Source organism: Chelmon rostratus, chromosome 3, assembly GCF_017976325.1.
Source record: "Chelmon rostratus isolate fCheRos1 chromosome 3, fCheRos1.pri, whole genome shotgun sequence".
NCBI lineage: Eukaryota > Metazoa > Chordata > Actinopteri > Chaetodontiformes > Chaetodontidae > Chelmon > Chelmon rostratus.
The window spans coordinates 12,074,676-12,093,519 of NC_055660.1; the positions used below are offsets into that span (position 1 = coordinate 12,074,676).

Genomic DNA, 18,844 nt, shown 5'->3' on the forward strand with positions numbered 1-18,844 from the left:
TGTAGAAATACTCAAATACTACATGTAAAAGTCATGCATTCAAAAGTTTACTCAAGTAAAAGTACAGTAAAAGTGAAAGTATTAGGCAGAATGACCCATTTCAGAATAATGTACTGCTAAGTTTACAAGTATTGCAAAACTGTTTTTACTTACAGTAAATGTACTTTGTTATTTTCCACCAGTGGTATCTGCTCTGAACCTCAACTTTGACATGAGGTATGTGAAATCATCTTTATTTGATTATTTTGACAACAAATTGTCCTCTCAGAAGTTCTGTTATGGTGGGTAGCTGTCATGTGAGCGGTTTGGGTACCAACAGGCCATAAAAATGAGTGGTCTCTTTTCTCATAGCCCACGTTATATCAGAAAGTTCAGGCAGAGTTTAAGAAGCAACAGAATAATTTCTCCATTTCATGTTGGGGATGTACAGAGATTCAGCTGTTCATGGCAGAAAGAGGAAGGAAGCCAGGTCGACTTCTATCAGCTAAACAGAAACAACAGAAAAAAGGCAAAGAAGACACACCGTCCCGACCCCCCCACACTCTGAAACAGCTTATTTGAATAACTGATATACTGCACAGTATTTCTTGCACAGATGCAGATGAGAGGAGCAGCTATGGGTTCACCTGCAGCAGCGAGCTGGTTTGTTGTCTTCCTTATCTCTCTGTCAGGTACTGTATATCTACATCTATATTTCAAGATATCCAGCATGCTTAGTTGAGCTGTAGGACTTAGGAAGGAAGGTTTAAGCAAACTGAATTAAATAATTAAAGGAAATAAGTCACCAGCTCACCAATAGATTTGATGTTGTCGAGATGCAAAGTATTTACGTCGGATCCTATTTGGGCAGTTAATGCTGTTTTCCAGACTGTCTTCATTCTGCTCAGTCTGTTAAACTGAGTATACGTCTCCATCAGTTGAAACAAGGTGACGCAAACAGAAAGTAATAAGGCAGACAAGTTATCGGTGACACCTGGTCAAACGTTACAGCAAAAAGAAACCAATGGCAACAAATACAGGAACGAGAGTAGAGTGTTTCTTTAATTTAGTGGTGTGTGTAGACTATTGAAATAGGGTGCTCTGGACTGACTGCTACACTAATAGAGCACCATGTGTTTATGGATATAAAGCTGAAAAAAATAGGGCTTAAAAAATACCCCAGATAAGTACAACAATCATAGTGAGTCATTTCAACCACTCACTGTGGCTTTTTCCTCACTTTTTCTTTACCTCTATATGCTGATACAAACACCTCACATGTGTACTAAACCTCGCGAGTTATGTTCTTTAAGATTAATAAGACTTCATATTACTTTCATATTAACATACTGGCAGTGAGGAGTTTCACATCCATCTTGTTAATTTGCCTGTGCGCAGCTTCACACTCCTGACAGAGACCACAGACAGGAAACAAGGCAAGCAAACACACGGCTCCCTTTAACAATTAACATTTCGTAATAGTTTCATAAAAGTTCAGAAAGTTTGGTTACGGGTCATAGATCAGCTCAGTTCCAACAAGTGTCCCAGTAAACCATGTCAGCGTGCCATTATGCACAATGGCAGGACCCTAAATGGGATGCAGTCTCTTTTAATATCATCAGTTACACTTGTGCTTCTCCTGCTATTAAATGCTGAAATGTCTGCAGTTAAAAAAGTCTTTAGTCCCAGTGATCTCAGGCTTTTAAAGGTGTATCATGAAGAATGTTTTGTGACAGTGAGTGCAGTAAATACTAAGACTTTGCTGTTTTTGAAAGGTCCAGGTTACCTTTCCTCAAGCACCTTGACACATTTAAGCCTGTCCTGTGATGTTGTTATAAGTCTGATTGTGGTTTCTGATGTGCTCTGTGTTACAGTGGTACAGGGTCACTGGCGAGTGACTTACACCCCTACTGAGATCTGTGCCTTACAAGGATCATCAGTGAACATACGCTGCACCTTTACATACTACTCCAGAGTAAATGATCGTGATACTGCAGTTGAGAAAGCATTCTGGTTTCGTCATTCCCGGGATTCAGAACCTGTGGATCTGAGAGCAGACTCAATGTATGCAGGTCGTGTGCAGCAACTCTGTGAAAACAACAGCTGCACTCTGAGAATCACAGACCTGAGGAAGATGGACTCGGCTCAGTATAAGTGCGGGTTCATAATAAACCAACCAGACTGGAAATACACAGACTCATCTGGAGTCACTTTGTCTGTCACAGGTAACATTTCTTGTTGGAAACTATGTAAGCTAGCACCAAATATTCAGGAAACACCACTGTGGATGTCAGTGTGTAGTTTTCATGTTGACAGGTCAGTCTAAAGTTACATCTTTGTTTCTTTACAAACCCAGGCTTCCAGTACAGATCAACAAATCACAACTATGTTAAGTTATAACCTGAGCATGGTTAACTAATCCACATGCTCATCATCTGGAAATTAATAACATCAGTGTGTATGTTGACATTTTGTCTGAAATAACATTGCTGTCATTTCTTCACAAACCCAGGTCTTGAGGTGCAGGTGAGTGAAGTGCCTTCGTTATTCAGGGGTGGACGTCTGAGGTGTCACAGCGTTTGTCATCTACCTGGTTATCTTTCTTACGTCTGGTACAAAAATGGACAAAAAACTGTCACAACATTGCAGTCTTATTCAGGCGACTTTAAGTCTGCAGACAGCTACTCCTGTGCTGTCAGAGGGCAGGAGGATTACCCCTCTCCTTCAAAATGTGAGTTCACTCCACAGTCGGCCACTACCATGATGCTGTTTGGAACTTTTTAGTTAATGTAATGCAAGATGACTTTATGTGTCGTATATTTATCTTTTTGGGCAACCCCGTCTGCTGATGATCAAAAAAATGTCATTTTCAGGTGTCATTGGTCAAACCTGTAACAAAGTGATGTACACTCACAGAAGCATCTGTGCATTCAAAGGCTCATCGGTGGACATTTCCTGCACTTACAACAGTTATGGATATATCAGTTCAGATTTCTGGTTCAATCCTAAACGTACCAGTAGTCAATATTCCTCATGGCCTGAGGACCTTACAAGAGACTCCCAGTATAAAGGTCGGGTTCAGGTTGAAACAAAGAGAGGACGCTCCACTCTGAGAATCACTAACCTGACAGAGAGTGATTCAGCTCAGTATTGCTTCAGAACAGGGAGCTTTGAATGGACGAGTCCTTTACCTGGAACAACTCTGACTGTCACAGGTACTGATCTACAAAAACTGGTAAAATAAAAATTTCTTGTGCCACTTTCCAATTAGGTCAGCTAATGCAGCAGAATTGAATGTGACTGAAATATACAGTTGCATGCAAAAGTTTGGACACCCCTGGTTAAAATTTGTTTACTGTGAGTAGCTAAACTACCTGATTTCCAAATCGCATAAAATTAAAATTGTTATTTGAAGTGAGATTACTTATTCATGTCCATCTTTTACAGTTTTGAAATAACAAAAATGGAAAAGAGCACCATAGCACAGGCCATTCTGTGTGCTTGTGACAGATGATTTTACATGACATTTCTGTTCTTTGTTCACAGATCCTGATATACAGGTGCTTGTGATCTGGTCTTCTACTGGCCGAAGGCTGATTTGTCAGAGCAGCTGTATTACTGATCGTTTTTCCTTCGTTTGGTACAAGAACAGAGCAGAAATTCAGAGAGAAACATCTCGTTCTTACAGAGGATATGTTGATCCTGCAGGCATTTATTCCTGTTCTTACAAGGGTTACACCTCTCTTCCAGTGTGTGAGTTTACTCCACTATGTCACAAACAAAATATCATCTGGTGGAAACTTTAAAGCTGGTATAAACTATATTTTTATGGAAGCAATGGATCACATGACTAGTTGTATGTGACATGTGTACTGAAGAGCCAGATGTGTCTGTCAGCACTTGATGGAGTTGTATTCAACAGACTTGCATTCATTAGGTGAACACAAACCCAGATTCAAATGAGTGCTGGTGTGGCTTTAGGTGATAATGTCAGTCTTGTGTGTAGAGTGTGTTTCTGCTGCCACCAAGTGGCAAAAAATGAGTAAAGAACAAAAAAAAAAGTCGAATGTAAAAAAAAAAACAAAAAACAAAAAACTGTAAAAAGTGACCATACTCCATCAGAACAATTTCTCACTGTGTAACTTTTGATTAAGTGCTAAAGGTATGGCACAGCACCTTACAAGGAAACAGAGGGTTTCAGAGCAGTGTTTTTACCAGTGCACAGAGATGCACGCGGGCTTCATGACTCACACAACGCTTATTCCACTGATCGACACTGGTAGCGCTAATGCTCAAAGAAACAAAACAATGTGTCAGCAAAGGCAGTGAGGTGATTTTTTTTTACTGTTTGAATATGACAGGCAGTGAGTAAAAGACTCACTGAATAACACTCATATTAACATATGTTAATATTATTTCCTCCAGATGCCCCTGTGGTTCCCTCAGTGTTGATAAGTCCCCATGGTGACATTATGAAGGGCAGCTCAGTGACTCTGACCTGTAGCAGTGATGCTTTCCCACCAGCTAAATACACCTGGTACAAGAAGAACCAACCACTGCCAAACAGAGAACTACAGCTTGTCTTGAACTCTATCCAGTCCTCCCACTCTGGAGAGTATTACTGTACAGCTGAAAATGAGCTGGGGAAGACGACATCCAAATATGTTTTTGTTAACGTGAAATGTGAGTAAAACAGCTTAATTAAGACCAAATAAGTAAAATTTTCTGCATCTGGTGAACAAAGGAAACAAAGGTTTTGCAGATTATGCCTACTTTCTTCACATTCGGGGTCAGTGGCTGCAGGCAGTTTTAGTCACTTTTGGCATTTATCGCCTCACAGCTAGAAGATCCCCGGTTCGATCCCGCCTGGGATCTTTCTGTGTGGAGTTTGCATGTTCTCCCTGTGCAGCGTGGGTTTTCACCGGGTTCTCCCACAGTCCAAAAACATGCTGAGGTTAATTGATAATTGTAAATTGTCCGTAGGTGTATAGATAATGGATGGATGGATATTTATGGTGCTGTTCAGGGGATTCACATTCACCACAAGAACAAGAAAGTTTCGGATGCTGAACACACCAGAGTTCATAAAAATCAATGCTAATGTATCTCTTTCAGATGCTCCAAACACCTCCATTGTGTCAGTGAGTCCCTCTGGTGAGATAGTGGAGGGCAGTTCAGTGACTCTGACCTGCAGCAGTGATGCTAACCCAGCAGCTAATTATACCTGGTACAAGGAGAACCAAACACTGCTTCAAGGACCAGAGGGCATCTATCGTTTCACCTCCATCAGCTCTACGGACAGCGGTATCTACCTCTGCAAGTCTGAAAATCAGTACAGACAGATCAACTCTTCATCTCTCTGTATAGATGTCCTGTGTAAGTAGAAAGCATCACTTCGACACTGATCTGATGATTGATGAAAACAACTTCAACAGTCCGACCAGCTGCAGACTTAAAGGTCAGCTGTGTGAAGTTTGCAGTTACCTCCTTCACACACAGCAGTGGTTCATGGATTTGGATACTGCACATCAGCCATGGTGCATGAAAAAAAATGTTTGTAGAAACTTGTGAATATGTTTGCCTCAGTATATACCCTTGTAACCAGTCTGCCTTTGCAAGATGGTACCACGCTCAGAGAGCCTTTGCCTAAAATCACACAAATGAGTTTGTATATATTTCTCCAGATGCTCCAAAGCTTCCCTCTGTGTCAGTGAGTCCCTCTGGTGAGATAGTGGAGGGCAGTTCAGTGACTCTGACCTGCAGCAGTGATGCTAACCCAGCAGCTAATTATATCTGGTACAAGGAGAATGAAGACTCACCAAAAGCATCAGGACAGAACTTTACCATCACTGACTTCAGAGGTGAACACAGTGGGAATTATTACTGTGAAGCCCAGAACAGAAGAGGACATCACAACTCCACCTTACATCTGATTGTTGTAGCAGGTCAGTTATGTGCTTTCACCTCCAGTACATCCATGTTTTTACTGCAGACCTTATTGCACCACTGTTGCAGGTGGCAGCAGAAGTCCCTGACACTTGACACTTAACTCTTGACCTGACCTTAACCACAGTTAAACAGTCTCCAACCTGCCTAAACATGCAGTAACTCTTTTCAATAAAACATACACATCACAGTTTCTGACCTTATACAAGTGAGCAAGTGTGGAATGTGATCAAGTACATTTATGCAAGTGCTGTATTTGCACTGTACAAATTGATACATCTCAGAGGAAAATATTGCCCTTTTTCCTCCACTAGATTAGTCTGACAGCTTTGGTTACTAGTTACTTCTCAGATTTCAGTCTTTCATAAGATAAATAAGTCTCTTCGATTAGCTAGAAAATGCATCGTCACAAAGCTGAAAACCGCCTTTTTTTCTGAGCTCATGAAGGAGATACGTGGTTTTCACGGGGCGGTGACACTGAAAACATACGATGAGCTTCTAGAATATGATGCGGTGCTGTAGATTAAAGTAGTCAGCTGTATATAAAGTAGGCTAAATCACCCCAACCTTAAACATCTACAGCAGTAAAGTGCAACAGACACATTAATGCAGCAGCAACATTAATTAACATTAACATTAATTAATCCACAAACATCAGATATAACCTACACTTACACAGTGTAATATAAGTACTTTTACTTAAAGGATCTGAATACTTCCTCGACGACAGCTAGTGGAAGACAAAAACTTCATTAAATTAGCTGAGAAACATAACAAATGCAGGCATTTTTTCATTGAGTGGTTTGATGAGTATGAAAATGATCTGTCGGACACTTTTGGGAGATTTTGGAACAATCTATTAAGATGTAATTACTCAAACTTCCTGTAATTCCCAAATCAACGGTCAGTATTTCCTCCTGATTATCCAGGTGCAGGGAAATCAGCAGCTATTGCAACAACCACTGCCGTTCTTTTGGTTATCATACTCCTCGCTATCCTCCTGTGGATTAGGTGAGCAGTTGTGTGTGACTATAATTATGTTCACTAATGCATCTAAAATGCTGTCATCTGTTCCCTAAATGCATTAGTTAGTTTATTGAATTGCTTCTTATTCACTCTCCTATCCAGAAGAAATAAGTCCTTCACTCAACAGTGTCAGGGTGGAGAGAGACCTGACAACAGAGCACAGGTGAGGAAGGAAGGGTTCGAGTATTTAGCGCAAAAGAAAACATGCTCATCTGAAGAGTGCCTTATTTCCCTCTATTGCCTAATTTTTCACAAAAGATGGCTAGTTTATCCAAATCACACACACACACACACACACACACACACACACACACACAAATTTGCTCACTGACCCTTAATGATATCTAGCTATTCAAATATTTTGAGAGATGCCTCTTCCACTGCTACAACAGACTGTATAAGACATGCATCTAGTCTGCCTGACATCACCCGTAGGTTTCTGAACAGCCAATGTTAGCTGAGTGTTAGTGGCTTCGGCCGTTGCCATCTTGGCAGTGCCTGACTCCACCAAACTCCAGTAATCCAAAAATGGACAAAGAGGTGGAGCGTGGGTGGAGTTGAGGCAAATGCAGATGAAACCCAGCGGCTAACTGTCACTCAAACCATGCCCTCAATTATGCGTAACTTTAAGCATTAATGTTATTTAAATGAGTGAATTATGTAAAAAATCATGCCTGTACAGTTGTTTTTGGAGCCAGCCTCAAGTGACCATTTGAGGAAGTGCAGTTTTTGGCACTTTGTGTTGGCTTTACTTTGGTTCGTTGCTGCTTTACTGCTGCCCAGGTCTAATGGTGGTTAATTGAATTTTCCATTTTCCTTATCGGTTGACAGGAAAGAGATCCATGCTTCTCAAATCAACTCTTAATCTGGAATTTGACAAAATTTCATGTAACACCCCTGACTGATTGATTAAAGAATTGGGTGAATTGAATTGATGTGCCTCAGCTGTTTAGGCTCAGCTAGACAAAATCTAAAATTTAGAGTTTCCTGCATCTAAACACAGCTTTTGTTGCCTAAACAAAGGGGGATTAAGCTATCTTTTAATATTATAAACCTGGCAACCAGTAGGCAGTACACCACTCTCAAGCTTCAGGATCACGGTTGTTGTGACTCAGCAGAGTAGCAGTAGTTTCACAACTAACAGCATTAAGCATTGTGACCCGATATTCTCAGTACCTGGAAAAGACATTGCGAAGAAGTTAAGAAGAACTGTCCTTGATCGCAATTTAAGTCCACCAGGTATTGTAGGTGGGTCGGTAAGTCAAGCAAGTATATTTTGTGCAACAGGGTAGTAAAATTTTAGTTATCCTTGAGTTCTGTTTGTCCCATCAGCTAAACATTGGTCCAGTGTCTGACAACATGTCAGCTGCAGCAGAAGAGCAGGAGGATCTCCAGTACGCCAACATCCACCTCTGTCTAAACCGAGAAGAGGCTCTCTACTCCAACATCAGACCAGCTCAGCCCCACAGACAAAATGAGGAAGAGGAAAGTGTAGAATACACTATTGTTAAAACTGACAATGCCAGGAGTGCCCCAGGGTGAGCAGCTCCTCTCACATGAAATCTTTTATCCCTATGTGTTTTAAAAATAATACATGTTGGGTTAGAATCAGTGTGAATGGTTTATTTTTTCCTTTCACAGAACAACAAATGAAGAAGACGAGGAGTATGTATTCGCACTGTACAGCACAGTCAACAAAAACAATGTGACTGCAACATGAATGTAAATTATGTCATTGATGTGACAGAATATGACTTTCTTTATGCACCAGGACAGACATGGTCAATTGCAGCATCAAGTCAGCTGTCAAAAATAAAAACATGTGGAGTATGTGAAGTCTTATTTGTTTGGTGATTGTTTCTAAAAGGGTTGGTTGACACAAACTTAAAACAAACAAACAATTTTCTGGTATCAGGCCATGCAGATAATTTTTGTTTTGATTGTCCAGCTGCAAAATGTTGCAAGAGTTCATTATTTTGGTGATCTGGGTTAACTGGGTGCTACTGTGCATAATTTATGTATACTGTAAGGATAAAACAATTAAAATACAGTCAGCATCTGAGTCACATTTGTCAGAGGCCTGTTTTATTTTACTCTACTTATTGGTAAATATGCTGGGTCTCTCCAAATTCCCAGGCTCTTTGAACTACTCAGCCTGAAAGTTTAAACGCATAAGGTTAGCCTCGCGGTAAGAGACGAATTAAAATGACTGCAAAGTTTCAAAACGAATGAAGATTGAAAAACAGCATCTGTTTTCGCCTGTGGTAAGTGGCCATGACGTAAACGAGATATTTCAGCTTCTGAAACACCCTAAAAATATATATTTCAAATGCTAGCGCTAACCGTCTTTGCTGAAAAACCAACTGTATGCTAGCTACCCAGCAACAAGTGGTGGAAAGCACAGCAACGAGCATTTACAAATAACCCGGATCCCTGAACGCAAAATCATGTCCAAACAAACTGTATACTGACAACGGTTTTACAAAGTGTTCCTGAGCCCATGTAGTAATGTCCTGTATACATTCATGTGTTCACAAAGTGGTGAACCTCTCTTCATCCTTGCTTGTGACCGACTCAGCCTTTCAAGGATGCTCCTTTCATACCCAATCATGATACTATCACCTGTAAAAATGAACCTGTTGAACATTTTTGGCACATGGGTTGTAGTTAAGTGGTACATTTATTCAAATACAGTACTGGCACAGATGTGGATTGGATTGCTAGCTGGCTTTCCTCTTCCTCCTGGTCATCCGCTTCTGTACTTGGCCCTGGTGTGTCCTCAGGGAAGAATGCAGTTTGGGCATTTTCTCCAGAAATGTCCTAATCACAGACAGAAAACTCCAATAGCCCCTCTGGTAAAGTTGTAACAGTTGAAAGCTTGTTCACTGGACCTGTGTCCCATACAGAAGCCACAGTGCTCATTCTGAATCGTGAGCTATCAGTCAACACCATAGTATAAGCTTTTCCAGGGAGACTAAGAGGCATGATAGACCATTAGTTTCAGCACACTGTCCGCACTCTTGGCTCATCATGCATATTGATAATGTGACAAGAAAGCAAGTCAGAATTGTCTTAACAGTTTGATGGCTGTCTCCTGCCTACTGTGATGACCACAGAGGAAAGTGTCTTTCAACAACATGTCCCTCTCGATTTTAAGAAGAATTATTTATTGAGGTGCCTATATGCCGTATATTTGTTGTGTATATAATTTACCTGCTGATATATACATCTCTGATGCTTCACAGAGAGATGCGAGGAGCTGCTATGGGTTTAACTGCAGCAACAGATGGATTTATTGTCTGCCTCTCTCTGTGCCAGGTACAATATATGTACATTTTCACTACGGAGCATTTACCACTCTTTTTCTGGACAACCGAAAGTGGACTTTCAGTATTATTACATACATTACTAAATTCCCAGATCACCAGTTTTGTAAATGAATGCACAGCTTTGAAACTCGCACCAGTAGACATCACTACAGATACAGCATACTACAGATAGTGTCTCTTAAAACCATGGCACATCTGTTAGTTTTACCTTTGAAAGGCAAGCTTTTTGTCATGTCATGTAGATGACACACCATGCCTTTATTAGTCCTCACATCTGTTTTATATTTCCAAATACAAAAAATCTCACAGTCTTGTAACCTTTCTAAGGCAGTAATTCATTAAGGTGAATTAACAGATGGAACTGTGTTAGCAATTCAACTGTACAGTTGAAATGAACCCTGCCCACTCACATCACAACTTGCTGCCCTCAATGTGATATTTCCATGCGTTGTATGGTTAACAGTGTTGGGTGTTTTTGTTATCTGTATATCACATTGCAGCCATTAGCAGTTTCCCAAGCAGAAAGGAAACTAAGAATAGCACATTGATGTTAGTTCTCTGCATAATTGCATTAAGGTTCCTCCACTGCACCAGGCTCAAAACAGAGCAACCGCACAGGAGTTTTTCTGCTTCACCAGGAGTCATTTTGCCTTTCACAGGTAACATTTTCATTTGAAGTTTTATTAATTAATTCCAATTTTTTAACATCTTTGAAATGCAATTGCGGAGGTCTGTGGGTCTATTTGCACGAGTGTATTCTGATAGTTAAGTCTGAATTTACATTCCTGTTGCTCCCTTGCATTTCCAGCTCTCCAGGTGCAGGTGAACAGATCAACAGTCGACCAGAGGTGAGGTGACACAACACAGTGACTTTCATCTGCCAAGACAAATTCCACATCTGGTATTAGAATGGACAGAAATTAAAGTAAAAAAACATCTTATGAAGACCACTTTTATTCTGAAGACAGCTATTCCTCTGCCCTACAAAAACTTGAGGATTTTCATTAAGTAAAGCATTACCAAAGCCAACAACATAGAGATATATAAACAACATAAGATCTACAGCTGCTGCAGCCCACTAGCACACATTTAGCAAGAAAGCAAAAAGAGCAGCTTTATGCACAGAGTAGTTTTCCAGAGAGGCACCTCTCTTGACATGCAGCCCTCCTTCAGCCACAGATGGACCAGTCGCTTCTTCTCCACTGCAGCTACTGATTCAACACTTTTCTTTTGTGCCACTACAAAAGTAGTGAACCACTACTTGTGATGAAAAATACTTAAAATGCAAGTACTCAAGATTACGACTTGCGAGAGTAAATGAAATTCGTTAATTCCACCCCTGCTAGAAACCCACAAAACTAGTCTCTCATTCTTAAATTACAACATTAAGAGGACCATATAAAGTTTATAAAACAGCAAAATTCCAGACTTAATGCATATTGATAATGTAAATGTAAAGTCTGTCTAGTTTAACACGTTGATCTCTATCTTCTGCCTTCTGTGCTGACCACAGAGTGTGATGTGTTTTAATTTCTCTGAAGTCACACTGAGATGAGAGGAACAGCTATGAGTTCAAAAGTAGCAGCGACTGGCCTTGTTTTCTTCCTTCTCTCTGTGCCAGGTACTGTATATCTACTTTTACATTGTAGGGCATTTAGTTCACTTACCTAGAGCAAGCAAAACCAGTCTTGTTTTTTTTTTTTATAAAACAAGTCAATGAATTCTTATATTTAATGATGCCATATACAAACCATTACAATACACATCTGCATAGTTGATGTTATATTTCATATATTTATTTTATATCATCACAAAGAACTTTGTGCTTTCACACATGCATTAGCTTTCTGTGTCCTACCTGAACATACGGTGGTGCATATCATTGCACATCAAGAGTAGTGCTGTTTCAGTTAACTATATAACTGGAGCTGTTCGTGGTTCCTCTCGGTTTTCTTTTCAAACTCAGCACCAACCTGACCACAGAGTGAACAGGGAGGAAAAACAACATTTTACGCTTCTAATATAAGTAATTTCTCCCTCTCATGCTGTTCATTAAAGCTGAATTAAGATTCCAGGTCCAATGTGTTCCTAAACACAAAGCAAAAACTCTTTCTCTGGAATTTTCCTTGCCTGTGTTCAATGTGGCTTAATGCAGAAACAACATCACAACAGTCATAATGTAATCAATACCACGGGATTAAAAGAACATCACCTTTCTCAGGTACCGTGTTAATATTACAGACATCTTTGTCTTGTAAACTTGCAGTGGCAAGTTTGAGAGCCAAGTAGTTTCGGAAAATGTTGTCAAGTATGTTTCCATGTTGAAGAAACTTCATTGTGTTCCCTCTGTTGTTATGAATCTGACTGTTGTTTCTGATGTGCTCTGTGTTACAGTGGTACAGTGTCAGAATGACTGGGGAGTGACTTACACTTCTACTCAAATCTGCGCCTTAAAAGGATCAACAATTGAAATGCAGTGCAACTACAGATACCCATCCAGACAAAATGGCCATAGTACTACAGTTAAGAAAACGTTTTGGTTTGTTAAAGGGGAAAATAATGCAGGGATGGATCTGTTAACAGAGTCAGACTATACCGGTCGTGTAGAGTATAACTCACAGGACGACAACAAGTCCACTCTGAAAATCACAGACCTGAGAGAGAGTGACTCAGTTATGTATAAGTTCAGGTTCATAACAAACCAAGAAGATGGTACATACACTGGTTTACCTGGAGTCACTTTGTCTGTCACAGGTAACATTTTCATTGGAATATTTGGATCCAGTTGTTCAGCGTCTAAGGAACATTACTGTGAATCTTCATATGTGTTTGCATGCGTATACTCTGATGCTATAGTTTGAAACATTTCTGTCCTTTCTTGACATGTCCAGACCTCCAGGTGCAGGTGGAAAGATCATCAACCCAGTCAAAGATGAAGTGTCATAGCAGGTGTAATATAACTGGTCATTCTTCATATGTCTGGTACAATAATGGACAGAAAATGGATGAAGAAACATCTTCTCGCAGAGTCTCTGTTGATGATAACGGCGACTTTTCCTGTGCTGTTCAAGGATATGAGGATTACCGCTCTCCTCCACTGTGTGAGTCTACTTCACAGTGTTACTAATAAAATGTCAATTTTACAAGACAGTATGTTTTGATATGACAAACTCAGACGCATCTGAATACCTTCATTAATGTGACTGACAGTTGATTTATAAACTGCAAAGTGTAGGTATGTTTAGAATTTGCAAATCTGTGACAGCGGCACACAATTTAAACTAACTTGAAACCCAAGAGTGGAACTCAGACTCTGAGACGATGTAAAAGTTCAGCCAAAGAGTAGTTTATTCTAAAGTTTGCTAGTGGTGTAAATCTGGAGTGGTGGAGCAGGGCAGGCTGAATGGAGAATTATTGACCTGAAACAAGCATCAGAGCAGGGCAGGCAGTGGTTGGAATTTTCAGGAGAACTTCTGGAGACATTGCGGGCAAACCTGGAAGGCAGCAGACAGTGGACCTGAAGCATGAATAAGATGGGGATTAGTTAATTTTAAAAAGAAGTAAACAACATGAGAACTTTGCAAACAACTTAACAGTTGAATCACAATGACAGAGGGAGATCTTGCGGAGTATAGAGTCAAGGACCAGAGTTTATATACTGCAGGCTACAAGTATATTTGTTGAGAGGACTGGCAGCAGGTGAGTAGGCAGGAAGGGGAAAAGGGTTGCCATGCTCTGACTGAAACAGACACACCCATAAACTCACAGAAAGAGATCAACAGGACACGATAGGGATTAAGGAGGAATCCTGCAAGACCATAACAAATGGTAGTGCAAGAATGCTACTGACAGACACGTTTTTATACTTATTTTATGTTCATATTTCTTCTTCCAGATATTCCAAAGCTTCCCTCTGTGTCAGTGTGTCCATCTGGTGAGATAGTGGAGGGCAGTTCAGTGTCTCTCACCTGCAGCACTGATGCTAACCCAGCAGCTACTTATACCTGGTACAAGAAGAATGGAAATCCAGAACTTCAAGCTCTGAGTGAAGAACCACTGCTTGTCTTCAGGTCAATCCAGTCCTTTGACTCTGGAGAGTATTACTGTATGGTAGAGGGCAAGCTGGGGAGGAGGACATCTGTATCCATCTTTATTGATGTGAAATGTGAGTTGAACACCAACATGCAGATGACTGTCAGCATTTTTAGACTTGCTGTGCTGATCATACCTGCTTCCTTCTGTACTTTTACTCTTTCTTGTTTGTTTGATGATTTACTCGGCTGTTCAGGGCTTTCAGACCATCAGTAATCCAGTCACAAAAGAATGTTTTGGCATTTTATAGTCAGTTCATATTAATAAATCTCTTTGAATGCTTCGACGCTGCCCTCTGTGTCAGTGAGTTCCTCTAGTGGGACAGTGGAGGAAGTTCAATTCAGTGAGTTCAGCCTAACTATTGACTAATTTGTGGTCTGACTGTTAATTCATCAAGATCAGTGCTCCATGTCGCTATTTTTCAAGCTACTGTTCAACGCAGATATCATATGCTGTTGAGATTTTCGCGATACACAAGTGGACAGTTTGACTTCCTGTAACTGGATATTCAGTGGGCAATGTGTTGATGATCAAATTTTAATAACATGCAGTACACAAAATATTTCTGCAGCTACAAATAACTTTAAACACACGCACAAACTAGTTCTACAGCTGCAGAACTTTACTATTCATTCACAAATTTGGGAAGCATTTTTTTTTAATTGTGATATACAACTGCAGGCAGTGGAAATATTTGCAAACATCATTTCACAAGCTCAAAATATTAATGACCCTTATTTGCTCCTGTTCAGAAATGACGGATAAATGCCTGGGAGGAAGTGATGCAATTCAGATATGCAGTTAATTTGTGTTTATTAATGTATTATTCATCTCCAGATGCTCCAAAGCTTCCCTCTGTGTCAGTGAGTCCCTCTGGTGAGATAGTGGAGAGAAGTTCAGTAACTCTGACCTGTAGCAGTGATGCTAACCCAGCAGCTAATTATACCTGGTACAAGGGGAACCAAACACTGCTTCAAGGACCAGAGGGCATCTATCATTTCACCTCCATCAGCTCTGAGAACAAAGGGATATACCAGTGCAAGTCTGAGAATCAACATGGACAGATCAGCTCTTCATCTCTGTTGGTAGTTGTCCAGTGTAAGTCATATGAGTCTTTTATTTTTCATGACAAAAAAGTCCTTCAAAGTCATGCATGCCAATACTACTGGAATTTGTCTATCCTTCTTCGTTGTGCACCAGATGCTCCAAAGCTTCCCTTTGTGTCAGTGAGTCCCTCTGGTGAAATAATGGAGGGGAGTACAGTGAACCTGACCTGTAGCAGTGATGCTAACCCGGCAGCTAAATATACCTGGTACAAGGAGAACCAAACACTGTTTCAAGGGCCAGGGGGCATCTATCGGTTCACCTCCATGAGCTCTAAGGACAGAGGGATTTACCAGTGCAAGTCTGAGAATCAACATGGAGAGATCAACTCTACATCTCTCTTAATTGATGTCCAGTGTAAGTACAAAACATTTGCATATGAGGCTTATGTTAAGTACATTTACACAAGTGGTTAGTAAGTTCAAGTGGCTTTGGTTTACAGTTTAGGTGAGTTTTATGGTAAGCAGTAGTAATTCTTGGGTCTTCCTAATGATGGAAAAATATAAAATGTATGTGACGTTTTAGAGTGAAGTAATGTGTAGTTTGCTTCTGTAGATGGAGACAGCATCAGTGATTTTTTTTTTTCCAGCCAGAAATGAATGAAAATCAGACAGTTTTCTAAAAAGCAATGAGTCTTGTAGATAATTAATAACAGCCCAAATGTGTAAGATTTGAAAATTTCTGCATTTGGCATCTCCTAGTGAAAGTATCAAGAAAGACTCTGAAAAACAGCTAACACATACTTGTTATGTGTGTAGGTTATTATTATTCTTTTTTACAAACAACTAAACACTTGTTATTTCTACACACATAATCTTTAACTAGTCTGTTTGTAAACCCATGGAACAAATTAGTCTTTTATGTAATTCACCAAACAGAAGTCCATATACATACATATAAATATTGAATATTTTAGCATTCAATCAAATGTCTGTCTATCCATACTATTCCCAAGATGCTCCAAAGCTGGCCTCTGTGTCAGTGAGTCCCTCTGGTGAAATAATGGAGGGCAGTACAGTGAATCTCACCTGCAGCAGTGATGCTAACCCAGCAGCTAATTATACCTGGTACAAGGGGAACCAAACACTGCTTCAAGGACCAGAGGGCATCTATCGTTTCACCTCCATCAGCTCTGAGAACAAAGGGATTTACCAGTGCAAGTCTGAGAATCAGCATGGACAGATCAACTCTTCGTCTCTCTTAATAGATGTCCAGTGTAAGTAAAAAAAAATAAAAATTGCTTGCAGTTAGTATATTTAGACAAGGGGTTGGTAAATTCAAATTAAAAGTTTTTAAACTTACTAACCACAAAAGTTGAAGTGAGTTTCTCTGTAGAAGGAGTTGTAATTCTTTAGGTCTCTGGGAAAAATATAGGATATAAATATTAAAAGTTTTGTACACACAAGAGCTTTAATTAGACTGTTTCCAAACCCATGGGACAAATTAATCGTTTATGTAATTCACCAGACAGAAGCTCTTAGATATTGTGCACTCTAACATTTAATCAAATGTCTTTCTATACTACAAGATGCCCCAAAGCTTCCCTTTGTGTCAGTGAGTCCCTCTGGTGAAATAATGGAGGGGAGTCCAGTGAACCTGACCTGTAGCAGTGATGCTAGCCCAGCAGCTAATTATACCTGGTACAAGGAGAATAAAGACTCACCAAAAGCTTCAGGACAGATCTTCATCATCACTGACTTCAGTGCTGAACACAGTGGGAATTATATCTGTGAAGCCCAGAATAAAAGAGGACATCATAACTTCACTTTACATCTGAATGTTGTGGCTGGTAAGTTATCATCAGAAGTCATAATGCACCATGTGGGTCAGATTTTGTGACCCTACCTCCATATATCCCAATTCTTGTGAAACGCCCATGTCCATGAGCAGAAGAAAAAGTTACAGAAAGGTTGTAGTCATAGTAAAAAGAGACCAGTGTTAACAGTATTTGTCTTACCTTCATGGCTTGATCAGCACTTTCCTGGCCCTTTACACAATGAATTCCTCCCCCGAGTATTTTAGAAAGAGCTGAAGATTGTTGCAGTGCCAGTAGCTTGTAATACTGGTCATGCTTCCTAGTAGCTCCAGCCTTCGTTAAAGTTGGGAGCTGAACTTCAATTCTATGGCATCAGCTGCTGAGACTGTATGCCAGGAGAGGGTTTTATTACAGCCATGCTACAACTTTCCTAGTAGTCCTGGTTATGTTCACTGATAATCGGATTGAATGGTACCTGCATCACTCAGTGCTCTGAAATACCTTGAAGAGGCTCCTCACAAGCTTCTCTGTGAGGGTTGGAAAATGGTGGAGCCTGATTGTTTTCCACCTCTCCTTTTTTCTCAGATGATGTAGAATCACTCCACAAGCTTCTTGAGCACTTACATAATTTATATAAACTTTGGTACCGATTAAGTCATGTCCATAAATGTTGTTGGTTAGTTAGTTGTGGTTGGTGGTTGCCAAATGCAGTCTTGAGCCCTCTGCATTCTGGGTCTGCCCGTGAGCATATTTGCCAGGGAAAACAAGATGATCTGGATGACACATAGCAACTAAGTTCCTCAGATTATTTGCATTCACACTATGAGTTCAACAGTTAAAAACATTAGTGTCAAGCCATTGCATGTTTAAATTTCTTTGAGCATGGTCAAATGTTGCAGGTCATTCAGACAAGTTCAAATACCTGAAAAGACTGACTGTCAGACCCTCAACACAGTGGAGGGGTTCTCCCACCTGGCATGAAAAAAATTTTTGATTCCATATGAAGAACTGCTACATTGATCTGGATTAATTATATATTTTTTAAATTTTATTCTCTTTACTGATCCCAAACTGGGAAATTATTCTCTGCATTTTACCCATCCCGTAAACACACACATGCAACATGCAGTGAACACACAGGAGCAGTGGGCTGCCGCAGCAGGCGCCCGGGGAGCATATGGGGGGTTAAGTGGCACATCAGCCGGCTAATGGAGGGGGAGGAGATACTCCACCACACCCAAGTTTCTCTGCCAGTGGGGGGAATCTAACTGGCGACCCTCCGGTCACAAGCCGCTTCTCCAACCTCTAGGCCATGGCTGACTTGTTGCAAGAATTGATGTTATTACTTTACTGGTTAACTTTCTCTCACCCCCCAATTAATTGTCAGTCTTTTGATTATTTCTAGGAGCATGGAAATTAATAGCTGCTGCCACAGTCCTTGCTATTCCCCTTGTTATCATATTCATCTCTGTCCTCCTGTGGATCATGTGAGCAATTCTGTTTCACCAAATAATGGCTCAAAAATTAATTTGAAATTGATTCATTTTAGCAGTCAGTGCATCATTTTAGTTTAACCTTTAAAATGAACTCTCCTGACCAGAAAGAAGAGGGC

At 40.3% G+C, this 18,844-nt stretch overlaps 1 protein-coding gene across 4 annotated transcripts; it reads left to right on the top strand.

Annotated features, from left to right (window-relative positions):
* Positions 1-504: 504 nt before the first annotated feature.
* Positions 505-8,993, top strand: LOC121604264 (B-cell receptor CD22-like). 4 transcript variants are annotated; one of them, XM_041933738.1, is made up of 12 exons: positions 505-671; positions 1,854-2,204; positions 2,492-2,710; positions 2,853-3,194; positions 3,526-3,732; positions 4,405-4,662; positions 5,095-5,355; positions 5,664-5,924; positions 6,855-6,936; positions 7,054-7,114; positions 8,284-8,489; positions 8,593-8,993. In XM_041933738.1, the coding sequence occupies exons 1-12, from the start codon at positions 596-598 to the stop codon at positions 8,669-8,671; spliced, it is 2,403 nt and encodes an 800-aa protein (XP_041789672.1). In that variant the 5' UTR covers positions 505-595; the 3' UTR covers positions 8,672-8,993. The 4 variants fall into 4 exon arrangements, with proteins under 4 accessions (XP_041789672.1, XP_041789673.1, XP_041789675.1 ...); XM_041933739.1 differs by having other exon boundaries at positions 2,916-3,194; XM_041933740.1 differs by having other exon boundaries at positions 514-642.
* Positions 8,994-18,844: the final 9,851 nt, after the last annotated feature.

Bases quoted from the DNA above. Each gene is read 5' to 3' on its own strand.
- LOC121604264 (XM_041933738.1), top strand. From the start codon at position 596: ATGCAGATGAGAGGAGCAGCTATGGGTTCACCTGCAGCAGCGAGCTGG. The intron at 2,205-2,491 runs GTAACATTTCTT...TCACAAACCCAG, and splicing joins AGTCACTTTGTCTGTCACAG to GTCTTGAGGTGCAGGTGAGT. The intron at 8,490-8,592 runs GTGAGCAGCTCC...TTCCTTTCACAG, and splicing joins AATGCCAGGAGTGCCCCAGG to AACAACAAATGAAGAAGACG.